The 13,353-nt window shown below is 39.4% G+C and overlaps 1 protein-coding gene across 3 annotated transcripts in view; it reads left to right on the forward strand.

Moving 5' to 3' along the window:
* The window catches only part of BCAS3 (BCAS3 microtubule associated cell migration factor), a 420,091-nt gene that overhangs the window by 40,772 nt on the left and 365,966 nt on the right, over nucleotides 1-13,353 (forward strand). For all 3 annotated transcript variants that reach the window (XM_016203603.2, XM_016203611.2, XM_087826254.1), the window contains one exon: nucleotides 11,287-11,359. In XM_016203603.2, coding sequence (XP_016059089.1) covers nucleotides 11,287-11,359 — 73 coding nt within the window. The remainder of the gene's footprint in view (nucleotides 1-11,286; nucleotides 11,360-13,353) is intronic.

Below are 13,353 nucleotides of genomic sequence, written 5' to 3' on the forward strand. Positions count from 1 at the left end.
TTTATAAATCAGGCGAATCGAGTAAGGAATAAAGCTTGGTTTTTCCACATGAATGCCAGGTGGTCGTTGCGCTATCGCCGCATTGCCGCCTCTGCTCTGCGGGGTGAGTACCATTCCCTAGTTCGCTGGCGAGGGGACCTAGAGCTCAGAGAGGTTAGGTGACTGGCGTGAAGACACGTGGTTGGGACGTGGCGGAGCTGGCATTTGAACTTTAGAGTTTGTCCCTTGATCTCTTAGACCTTGCTGTCTCCCAGTATTTGGTTTTTCCAGTATTACAGGGACACACTTTTGACCAAATCTAGGTGTTTCTTGGGTATGTCTCTGCAGAAACCAAACAGCTGTGTGTTCATTGAAATATGTGAAAAGTAGCTGTTTCTCCATCTTTCCTCCCGTGTGGAAGCTCTAAAATGGCTTCAGTTGCCCCAGTGTTTTCATGGCACTCGGAGTCCTTGGTTGTTTGGTCCACAGGGGGAGAGCACTAAAAGTAATCCGTACGGAGACAGTATATAGGAAAGCCATTATCCTGCATAACTGCATTTTAAATTTTAAGCTGTCAGGATAAGGTATGTCACAAAGACAGCTGCAGTCTAGTCAGGTTACGTTCACCCCAAATTAGATCAGCTCTTTAAAAGAAATGTCGCTTCCCTTTTGCGGGACTCCGTATAAACTATTAAAAGTACTTCAAAAGGGTTAGGGACGGATATCTGGGATCAGATAAAAACAAAGGTGTAACATGAAGCAACTAAATTACATGTGAGCTTAATGATTGTGACCCAAATAAACAGACTTGTAATGGAGATGCTGATGATTATCAGCACAGTTTGAATGCCTTTTACTGTAGAACTGTAAGAAAGCATGTGGGTGTCTTAGTGAATCGGACAAGTTGTGGTCTTGGGAATCTGTGTTCATTTATCATAACACATTCCTAGGTGTGAAAGCGAAAACTCATTATTTACTAAGTCTTAGTTATTTTAAGTAAGCCTTTTAGAAAACATTGAGCTTTATTGAGAAATAATTTTACATACAGCGAAACTCATTACTTTAAGTGTATGACTTGACGAGTTTTGCCAGATGGATACAGTTATGTAACTACAACCACAATCAAAATAGAGAGCCTTTCTATCCCGGTGAGAAGTCCCCCTGTCCACGTCACACCCGCTTGAGTGGCTGTGTACGAAAGGGCGTGATGAGTGTCGGTGAGGACGTGGGCTGATTGGAACTGCACACAGGGCTTATGGGAATGTGAGACAGGACTGCCACTGGAGAACAGCTTGGCAGTTCCTTAGAACGTTAAATACGGGCACCTTTAGGGTCACAGCGAAACTGAGGAGAAGGTACAGAGATTTCCTTTATACACTTCTACCCCTACACATGCAGACCCTCCCCATTATCAGTGTCCTCCCAGAGTGTACATTCAGGCTTTTCGGAACCAGACCTTTGTAATTTTCAGAAGTTTTCACATTTTAATTTTTAAATTCATTTTTAATTTCCAAGTTGCAGATTTCTTTTTCTTTTATAGCTTGTGAGTTTTGTTTTTCTTTTGTCATTAACTTAAACACATTTTTTAGGGCACCTTGGGATTTTTGCCCGTGACTCACTCTTATTTAAAAGGATGTGTGTTTTTTAAAGTTTTGAGAGGTGTTCCTGATATCTTTCCTTTATTACTTTCTAATTTAATCCCACTGTCATCAGAAGATACAGTTTATATGAGTCCTGTCCTGTTAAGTGTTCTGAGATTTGTTTTATGGCCCAGGAGGTGGCTTCTCTTGTTCCATTCTCCTGTGCCCACGCAGGTTGTCTCTGCTTATTCTGTTAGCCTTGGAGAGAGGGGGTCGAAATCTTCCAAGCCTGGGCTTGCCTTACTCTCTTGACAGTGTCTTTCGCAGCGCATATTCACGTATTTTTTCTCTTCCCTTCTTTACATGTATTTCAGCCCACTGGATGCTATTTTGCAACTCACTAATGTTCTGTTCATTTAAAAAATTTTTTTACTGAATTTATTGTGGTGACATCGTTTAATAAAATTACATAGGTTTGTCCATTTTCTTCAGCCTTTTTCCCTTTTGTGTTTCCAGTAGTTTCTGTTGCTGCCTCTTCATGTTTCCTAATGTTTTCTTCTGTAGTATCTATCATTTACCTGTCCAGTGTATTTTTTATCTCAAACACTGTATTTCCCATTTTTACAAGTTGTGTGTGCGCGTCTGTGTGTGTGTGTGCGGAGAGATCTCCCAGGCCTTTTTAACATGCTTCGCTCTCCTACCTTCTTGAATAGTTGGAGTGTGCTCCTCATAGTGGTTTAAGTGTCACTCTGTTCTGTTGATTGATTTATCTCCCTAATATGGGTCAAACGGCATTACTCACTTACATGCCTCGAAATATTTGTTTGGATGCCACACATTGTGAATTTAATGTTGCTCAGGGCTGCTCTTCTGTATTCCTTTAAATATTTTTGGGCTTTGTTCTGGGACACACGTAAATTACTTGACTTCCCTGGAATAGCCTAAATTTAATCTAAGGCTGGGGTGTGCAAACATACTCTGAAAGGGCCAGGTAGAAAATGTTTTAGGCTTGTGGGCCATATAGCATTTGTCATGACAGCTCCCCCCACCATCACAGTGCAAAAGCAGCCATTGACAGTACTTAAATAAATGAGTAGCATGCTGGGGCATTCAGAGGGCTCATACCAGTTGTTCCCCTTGTCTCGAGGATCGCTGTCCCATGCTACCTGTTGTTCAGTGTCTGGAAACTCTTTTCATACATTTTATCCGTGTCTTAAGTTTTCTAGCAACAGGCTAAATCCAATCCCTGTTAGTCCATTCTGGATGCAGAAGTTCAACATTTTGCTTTAATTCCAAGTTTTGGGTAGTTTTTCTTTAAGATGGCTTAGAACAGCACCTGATACACAGTAAGAGTTCTGTATGACTTTTTGTAAATAAAGAAAATAAATAAATTGGGATTGGATTTTTTAGGGTAGTTTAAAATTCAGTGTATCTTTGGAGAAGTTGAATCCCAGGCCCTTTAAGAGATACAAGCATTTATAGAGGAATTTTAAGAGGTATTATAGCTTTAATTGTGCTGTTTTCTCTCTGGTGCCAGATGTAGTAGCAAAAGAAAATGATAAAAACACCAAGGGATTCCTTTATTTCTTTTGATCTCATGAATAGGTAAAGAAGGCTTAAACGTCCCTCCCCTCTTACTATCATCAAGGGACGACTAGGATTCTTGCCTTTCAGAGAATGGCATCTTTTTTCCTCCTTTGCCTGTGATTCTTTTAGTCTTAAAAGCAAGAGGATTAGGCCTCAGTTGTTATCATTTGAAGTATCTTCTTGGCACCTACTATTTAACCTAGTTTTCATTGAAATTTTTCCACTCGCTGCTGTGACTGTGTCTTGCATACGGGTTATGTATCTTTGGGTTTACTCTGGTAATATTTTAGAATTTCTGTTGTTTTCACTTCTGGTGAAATAGGGAGAGAAGTTAATTTGAAGCCAAGCAAAGTTATATAGCTTTTTAGTTAATAGCAACAACCAGACTCATGAACGGATATTAAACTCTTAAATTAAAATGTGAAAAGTAGCCTTAGCCGGTTTGGCTCAGTGGTTAGAGCGTTGGCCCGAGGACTGAGGGTCCCAGGTTTCGGTTCCGGTCAAGGGCGCATGTGAGAGGTAGCCAGTCATGTCTGTCTGTCTGTCTGTCTCTCTTCCATCCCCTTTCCCTTTTGCTGGGTCAGGATTAAAAAAAAGTGAAAAGTAAAAATACAGCTCGGGGTGTGCGTGTCAGCAAAGGAGCGAGAAGCACAAAATTAGGAGAGTGGCTACTTGGTAGTGGGTGGGTGACAGGGTTGATGATGTTTCCAGGTGTGAATTTCTTTTTATTTTGCCAGAGACTCATTGAGCTTCCTAGATCACAGGATTGTTTCCTTTATACAATTCTGGAAAATTCTGTCTCATTTATCTCGTCGGATGGCATATTTTAAGTTCATTCTGCCCTCTCCTGTCATTGCCTTCACCATGCTCCACATACAACTTTCTTTCAGAAATTCAGCACCAGGTGAATGTAGCTGGAAAACAGACTGACCTTCACTAAAGGAAAAGAAACTCAGACCCACTGCCCAGTTTGTTTTTTTAAACCTTAAACGAGAGCTAAAAATTACGCAGCACATGAGTACAACCAATGGTTTAAAAAACAAATACACTGTTATAAGAGTCTTAACATTATATGTGAAATAACCATATTATTATTTGAAAATAGAGTGTAGTAACTTAGATGAGTACTGTAACTCTAGAGCAACCAATAAAAACAAAAAACAATTTAAAACCAAACAAGTGTAGTTCATAAGCCAATAGAAGGGATGAAATAGGATATTAAAAAGACTCATTTAATCCATCAGGAGACAAAACTGAATTATATGCTGTCTATAACAAATATATGTTAAGTGTGAAGATACCAAGGCAGCCCTAGTTGGGTTTGCTCAGTGGTTAAAGCACTGGCCTGCGGACTGGGTTCAATTCTGGAAAAGGGCATGTCCCTCGGTTGCAGGCTCGGTCTCCAGCCCCGGTCAGGGCACATGCAGGAAGCAACCAATGGATGTGTCTCTCTCACACCGATGTCTGTCTGTCTGTCTGTCTCTCTCTCTCCTCCCCCTTCCACTCTCTTTGAAAAGCAATGAAAAAAATATCCTCTGGTGAGGATTAAAAAAAAGAAAATATACCAATGCATTTAAAGTAATAAGATGGTAAATTTCTACCATGCAAACACTAGTGATAAGAAAGCTGGAGTGGCTGTATTAATACTGGGTGAAGACTTTAGAGCAACTACGACCAGGGATAAAGACACTTCATGATGACGAAATCGTCAGTTCTTCAGAGGATAGGGTCACCCCAAATATGTATTCACCTCCTAACAGAGGTTCCTTCTTCACTGAAACTTCAGTTTGATTTCTTACAAATCACTTATGTGTATAGTTTCAAATGTCAAATCTTCACCAGGAACTTAGGGTGAAATTGGCTTCCCCTGCTTTCCAGGCAGAGCGCACAGGCCCTGAGGAGGGAGGACACGTTGCACATTTGGGAGTGACGAGGAGGAGGCCAGTGAGCCGAGACAGAATGGGCAGGGAGCCTTAAGAGAGAGCTGAGAGAGAGAACTGACGAGCCAGAGGCCCTCCTACCTGATCAGCTCTATTTTCTGTTCAGTTGAATATGCCCTTCTCCAGCTCGACTGGACATACTTTGTCTGGACTTCAGCCTTATAGTAGTTCATTTGTATTTTCTTGTCTTTATGTTTTATTTTTTCCTCTCCTTACCCAAATATTCTTATCCCCCGACACCCTACTTCCAATTTGGCATTCTCCCTGAAACCTTGCTGATCAGCCAAGGGAAGATGATCTCTATGAACCTTTGGGTGCTTCAAAAGAGAACCTCATGCCGGTCACTTACTTTTCTTATTTCATGTCTACTGGTTTCCTGAGTAGTCCAGAAATTCCTAGGCTTCTAGGAACCTCTGTTGATAAGTGAGGAGGGATGACTTTAATGCTACTTTTGCTTATCTGTTGTGTCCTTTCAACTAACTTATAGCACCGAGGGAGGCTGCTAATTGTTACTTACTAATTGCCTGCTATGTTTAGTGTAGGATTAAAGATTTGTGTGATTTCACTTATTTTTAAATATCAGCTCTCTTCCAGAATTCCTTCATTTTATTTTAGTTTATTATAGTAGCTACCTTTTATTAATCATTTGCTATGTGCAAGTTAGGGAGAATCTCTGGTTTACAGATGTGGCAATAGAAGTTCAGAATTAAGGTTATAAACCAGTCACCCTCATCTTCTCCAGTGGCACCTACTGTCTGGTTTCTTTACTTTAGAGGGAGTAGTTTTCTCTGTTCTTGATGATGTGTGTCAGTGTGCCTTTCCTTTTTATTGTGGAGTAGTGTTCCACTGTATGAATATACTAAATTACCCATTTTTCTGTTGATGGAGTTTGGGTTTAGTTTTGAGCTGTTATGGATAAGACTGTCATGAACACTCATACAAGTGTGTTTGTGTCATGGAGTTCAAGTCATCGTTTGAAGGCACTGAGACAGGTAAATAAATGACTAGAATGTGTGTAATAGGAGGTTCTGCTAAGTGCTTTGAAGAGAGAGAAATCAGGTAGGGAGCTAGAGCATGATGGAGAATGACCTTTCCGATTGGAAAATATTTTAGCATTACCTGAAAAAGTATTCAGATGGACTATATAGAGCACTAGGGCATAGCCTGGTATTTGCTAGCAGAAAGCGGAGAATGCAGCGTTCCTGAGGCAGAGGTGTGCTCGGCGTACTCCCGTGAGGGTGCGTGGCCTGGAGAGGTGCTGGCATCGTGGTAGGAAGAGCAAGAGAAGGGTCCAGGGTGTGAACCATATTTTTTTTGGAACTAGAAAGTAGATGAATGGATTCACCCTAGTAGAGTTGCCAGCAACAAAGCAGTTGCATAAAGTTGATTGAATTCTCACACGTTGCAGCACCTTGCTTAGTCCATTGCATTTATTATTTTTTAAATCCTCATAACAATCCCATGCGAGGCATTGGTACTTATCCCCGCTTTGCAGATGAGAGAATTAAAGCACGAAGGGATTAAGTGCGTTAGCCTTTGTCAATAATTTTGTTTGTAAGTGGAGAAGTTGATCATGATTTTATATAACTACTATTTTTAGTGAACACGGGTGGCAGAGGGAAGAATATTTGGGCTGTCTTTCAGGGTCACACGTGGCGTTTGTTGGGCAAGTTATTTAACCTTTCTTAATATCAGTTTACTCTTCTGTCAAATGGGTGGTTTGTAATTTTGTGCTTCTTCAAGTCTGATGAGTTTAATCTGTGAAAGAGCACAAGAGGCCTGATCATCAAACTGAAATAATACGATGCCGCTAAATGTTAAGGGATACGTCACATATGGAACATTTTAACGTACGGGGGAAGGTAATAAAGCTAGCAATAATGAAAAAATGTTGTCTTTAATATTTTAAACTATTTGAATTTACTGTGGAGGCTAACATGTATACACATCTTTTGGCTGTTTGAGGCAAATGGCAAAGATGCCTTTGGTGGTCGTATTTAGGTAAAGCTGTTCAGGGCAGTGAGATTTCTGTCCTGTTTCTTTCCTGTGGTTGCTTGATGGTACCTGCTGCGTGTGTATCTATTTTCTTATTTCCCCCTCTTCGTCTCATTTTCCACTTCATCTTTGTCTTAAAAAATTCCTCACATAGTCCTCTGGTTAGGAAAGAAATTTATATGAAGATTATTCAGTTCATAACGGAGATTGTTTTATAGCGGACAATGGAAAACTTTGTAAGAAAGTAGAAATTTTTAGTGGGAAGAAAACCTGAACAGAATCTAAAATGACACATAATAAAATTTATTGACTATAAATTGACAACGGAGTCAGATTTTCTAGCTAAAATTTAGATCTGCAATATATGACTACAACTTTAAGCTCACATTAAGAGAATCTATGAGGAAAACTGGACGTAGAGAAACAATGAAATATTTTCTTGCAGCCTGGCCTGCGTGGCTCAGCGGTGGAGCATTGACCTAGGATCCAGGAGATCGCAGTTCGATTCCTGCTGGGTCTCGGGCTCGATCCTCAGCAGGGGACGTGCAGGAGGCAGCTGATCAATGACTCTCTTCATTGATGTTTCTGTCTCTCTCTCTCTCCTTTCCTCTCTCTGAAATCAATAAAGATATTTAAAAAATAAAGGAATTATTTCAGTAAAATAAAATGGAATGGAAGACTTGGAAATGGTTTAACTGATGAAATGCATTAAGTTATTCAATGGAGTCTTTCTGCAAAAAATTTTCTCAGTTATAATTCACTACCCTTAGCATACTTTTGTGTAAAATATTTATACTTAAGACACCATCCATAACATCAAAAGAGTCGAGTTGGAATATTTCATTATCAGTTGGCTTTTTATTTGCATCTGGATCTGCTTTTGGATCCCCACAGAAGTGGTTTCTATTTGCTATCTTGAAATCTGTAAGGCTGATTTATGAGCTCAAACTCATTGCTTTAAATGAGTTTACAATGGCATGGATGGTGGGAGATATTATTTAACATTTTCTGACATGCACACTGTCTTGAATTTTTTTCAGGGGGAGAGGAGCTGTGACTTGGTGGGCAAGCCCATTTTCATTACTTTAATTGTGAGATTTATTAGGATTTTAAGCTTTTTATAAATGTTTTAGTGTTATAGGACAGAATTAAAAGGATTTAGAATAAAAGGAGTTTAACAAAAGGACTTTGCAACAGGGTTGCAATAGTTCTTATATTTGATGGATTTGGCTAGCCGCTTTCCATTTCAATCACCGTGCTGCATTCTGCTAACTGCTGTAGAACAGGCGTGTGTCACATCTTTCTCTCTATTGGACATGCAAATAAACACCATTTTATATATAAAAAGTTAATCCTCTACAATTTGGAGGATTACATTATGGGAGGGTGATGACTCCATTAGGCATCGTGGAGAGTACACGCTACTACTTATATTGCATGAAAAATCAGGTTAATAGCTACAGTGTTCATGAGATTGTAGAATTTTTATGCTGACACTTTCAAAATTGTATTTATTCAAACTATCCACAATGCAGAGTTAAGGTTTTGTTGCATAGTTTTCCAACTCTGAAATTACATTTTTTTTTTTTTAAACTGCAGAACATGTCTCAAATAAATTTGGAGGTTACGTTACTGTTTGTTTGCCTCTTGTAGACTCTGGTCCTTTCTATTTGCACGATTTTACTACTAGGTGCATCGGCGGTTACGCTGTTCTCAAGTTAGGGCTTTATTTTGTGGTTAAAAGTTTTTGTTTGGATTCCTTCTCTGAATACCCATGAAGAGTATGAGTCTTTAGTAAGTATTAGGCGGCTGACCTCCTACAGCGCTGTCAGCAGTACTAGTGTGGAATCGATCAGGACAGCCCAGGTCCCCTAAACCGATGGAGTTCTTGAATTCAGGCTTGAGAGACCATTCCTGCCAGTATTATTTGCATCTCAAGGCCACAATGCTTCATTCATCAACATGTCAGATTGGTACGTTTAGTGCAGGTACAGGCTGTAAGGCCCTTGCAGACACCGGGAAGCAGGAGGAAAATAGCCTTTGTTAAAGGCGAAGGTGAAATGGGTGGGAGTGAGGAGTTGGGCTGCTTATAGATGAAGTTCAGTTATAATTAATTTAAAGCACAAATGCTGTGGGCTTCCGACCAGTTAATTTTTAACTTGTGCTTCGTTCAAGTCATATTGTTACTCGTGAAATCTGATTTATTTGTTTAGCAGGGGTAACAGCACACAATCCATAGTTATTAATGATTTGTAAAGACCTAAACGCTGATTGTTACAGCTCCTAAAAAGCTTAAATAGTTATAAAGAACTTTATTCATAGACATGAATTGTGATTTTGGTTTTGATCTCCATCGTATCCTGGTGTTGATAATAGAGCTGCCAACAGGCAATAGAACTTGTCTTATTTTGTGTGATTACTATATGCACAATTTATTTATTTATTTATTTAAAAAACATATCTTTATGGATTTCAGAGAGAGGAAAGGAGGGGGAGAGAGAGAGAAACATCAATGATGAGAGTCATTGATCGGCCGCCTAGCCCGCAACCCGGGCATGTGCCCTGACCCGGAATCGAACCCCGATCGCCTGGATCCCAGGTCGATGCTCAACCGCCGAGCCACGCCCGGCCGGGCTATATGCACAATTTAAAAGCATTATGTCATGTCACAGTCTAAATGTGTAACCATTAACCTGTTTCCTCTGTATTAAAACCTCATTATCTTTGGAGTGATCCATTAAAATGGAGTGTTAGCCTTATAGTTGTGTTTTACCACCCAGTGAAGAAACAAAATATTGTTTAAAAAGTGCGAATGTCCCCTAGCTATCTCCCAGATATTTTCATCCTAACCTCCTGAGAGGTATATCCCTGTCTTGAAATTGGTGTATATCTTTATATGTTTATGCATTTAGTGCTTAATGTATCAAAATATCTATATATGTTTGTATATATGTATCTAAACACACACGCAACTTATTTCTGCCTCTTTCAAAATGTTTGTAGTAAAATTGTAGTGAAAATTGCATAACAAAATTTACCATCTTGGCAAAATTTTAAGTGTACAGTTCAGTAGTGTTAAATACATGCACAGATCTCTAGAACCTTCTCTGCTTACAAAACTGCAGCTCTGTACTCATTGAACAACTGCTCTCCATATCTTCCTCCACCCTTAGCCCCTGGTAACAACATTTCACTTTCTCTTTCTATGTGTTTGACCAGAAACTTCAAATAAGTGGGCTAATAGAGTATTTGTCTTTTTACGACTTGCTTATGTCACTTACCATAATGTCCTCAAGATTCATCCATGTGTAGCTTGTGACAAGATTCCCCGCCCCCTTCCTCTCCCCTCCTGACTTAGATATGTTTGCATTTCTTGACTTTATTTTTTTGCTTGTTGCTGCTGTTATATGGTTTCATATCCAGTAATGTTGTTGAGTTCATTTATTATTATTATTACCCTGACTGGGACTTCCAGTGTAGGGTTGAATGGGAGCAGTGACATTGGGCATCCTTGTGTTATTCCTGTTTTTAATGGGAATGCTCTGAAGCATTACCAGTGATAATATTTGTTGCAGGTCTTTTGTAGATAATCATTATTGGGAATGAGAAAAATTTCCGTTGTTTTAGTTTGCCCTTATCATGACTAGGTACATAATTTAATTGCTTTTTCTGCATCTGCTGAAATGTTAATATGATGAATACATTAATTGGTTTTGTAATGTAAAATTATTACTATGACTTGGGTAAACCCAACTTGGTTATAAGATTTTATTTTTTCTAATCTTTGCTATTCAGTTTAATACTATTTTAAAAAGGATTTTTACATTTATGTGTTTGAAAATGGCCTATAATTTTATAATTTTCTGGCCCTGACCTATCTTTTTTTAGTTTTGACATCAAGATTATACTATTCCTAGGAATTAGTTGGTAGAGCTGAGGCGATTTTTTGGATCTCATGGAGAATGTGTATAAGATTTAAGTTGATGCCAATTAAAAAAAGGTATTTTAAGAGCTGGTTCAGTTTTTAAAAATAGTTTTATTTATACCTTTTCTGTTTTTGCTCAATCAAGTTTATAAATTATATCAACTTATAGTGAATGTTTTGCTATCTCTCTGGCTTTAAATATTCTGAGAGCATGAAAATAATGGGCATTATATAAGAATACTTCTCAAAGTTTTGTTTTACATTTTATGTTCCTTATCAGGTGCTCAGAAGTGTGACAGCTTTGCAGAAAAGAGGCCCCTCCTTGGTGTTTGTAAGAGCACTGGATCTTCTGGGTAAGGAAATTTTAAAAATTCTTTGAACCATGATTAAAAATTTATATTGTGATTTCAAAAGGGAAGCTTTGCTGACCCTCTGTTCCCATTTCCCTAATGATCTTAAGATGACTACTGACTTTTCAGTTAGTGCAGCTCCTCAACTCGAACTCCTAACTGCAAGGAAAGCTGGGAAACGATTCCAGTTTTGTTAGTAAGGAAGATGATTAGCATGGATATTAGGCATGGCAACCAGGGGCCCCTGTCACATGCTTTCAGCTCATAGCCTGCACTTTAGATCATGGATGCAGTGGAGAAGGGGGAAATGCGTTAATGGTATAACCTGATTAGATCTTAGAGTCCTGACTGTGCTTTGTAGGGAGATGGTGTGACTACATGTGTTGTAAGTGTGAATTTTGGGGTTGAAGTAGGCAACAGTTTACTGTGTACTTAGCACTCTGCCAGGTATGGGATAGGATGCCAAAGCGTGAAAACTCAATTCCTTGTGCCAAAGATTTAAGGATGTGGCTGGAAAAAAAAAGTATATAGCACTCAGAAAATAATTATGAAATAATGATATATGATAGGAATTCAGCGAAGGTGGAGATCCGTGTGCATGGATTAAGGGGAGAAGGCCTCATGGAAAGGTGCAGCATGTGCTCGATCTAAAGGAACGGAAGGTTTTGAAGTACATGTAGAAGAGTAAGGACTTCCAAAGGAGGTTCTAAAGCTATATGGTAGAACAGAAACTGGTGTAAATACATTTAAGACTGATGAAAGCTTGTGACCTAGAACTAAGGTCATCTGCAAAACAGGCAAAACAACCTTTTCAGTGCTCTGGAACTGAATGGCTTACAACAATCTGGAGAGTGTTTATGTTTGAGAAACTGGTAAACTTTGAGTAATAACAGTGGGAATCTGTGGCATTCATGCCTGGAGCTGCTCCCATCACACTCCACCCTTTCCCCTTCCAAGTTGGTTGATTCTTCAAGAGCGGGGAAGGTCATGAGGACGGGCACTTTCCCTGCTGTGGCTGGAAGATGCTCGTTCAGCTTGGAGTGGCAGGTGTTGCCATGGCCAGCAGCCTTGTTCATGGGAGTTACAGTCTTGGGGGTGTGTGGGTTGTGAGGGCAGTGGCTTCATGTATGTGCAGGGGATCCATGAAAGGCTCCAGGGAAACCAAAATCTGGGGAGACTTGAAAATGTTCCGAATGTTGAATGTGCTGCCTAGATTCTTCCGGAAAGGATGACATAGATTCTTTTGGAAAGGATGACAGTCTGTTATCGCCTTAGAGTATTTGAGAAATTCTCTGTTGAATTGTTGGCTAACCACTAAGCTATGTAGACATAGGGTCAACCCTAGCAAACCAGGCTTTAAAATAAAATAAGAATTAAAGAAAAGTAAAACCAAGCAGAGGCATTAGTAACTTCACATTGTGGAGGAAGACATGCCAGAGTTGTTATACCATGTTATGTAAAATGTTTAGTTTTCAACATAAAATCATGACACATGCCAAGAAACAGGAAAGTGTGATATATTGAAAAAAAAGGCAGGCAATAGAAGCTGTTCCTGATGATCTCCACTGTTAAATTCTACAGTCAAGGATTTTTTTTTTTTAATTTTTAAATTTTATTTTTGTTTAAAATGTCACAGATGTCCCTTTTTCTCCCCAATGACCCGTTCCACCCCATCCCAACCCCCTCCCCAGGCCCTCTCCTCACCATTGCCCGTGTCCTTGGGCTGTGCATATATGCTTACAAATTCTTTGGTTACTCTCTCCCCCTCCACCCACCCGCCCTCCTCCATCCCTCTGACATTGGTCAGTCTGATCCCTGCTTCCATCAGACAAGGATTTTTAAAGCAGCTTTTATAAATATATTCTAAGAAGTAAATGAACCATGTGTCTAGAATTAAAGGAAAGTAAGATAACAATGACTCAACAAATAGGGGATCTCAATAAGGTGTTAGAAATTATAGAAAAACCAAATGGACATTCTGGAGTTGAAGAGATGCA

This window comes from Miniopterus natalensis, chromosome 17 (genome assembly GCF_054644295.1).
Source record: "Miniopterus natalensis isolate mMinNat1 chromosome 17, mMinNat1.hap1, whole genome shotgun sequence".
Lineage (NCBI taxonomy): Eukaryota > Metazoa > Chordata > Mammalia > Chiroptera > Miniopteridae > Miniopterus > Miniopterus natalensis.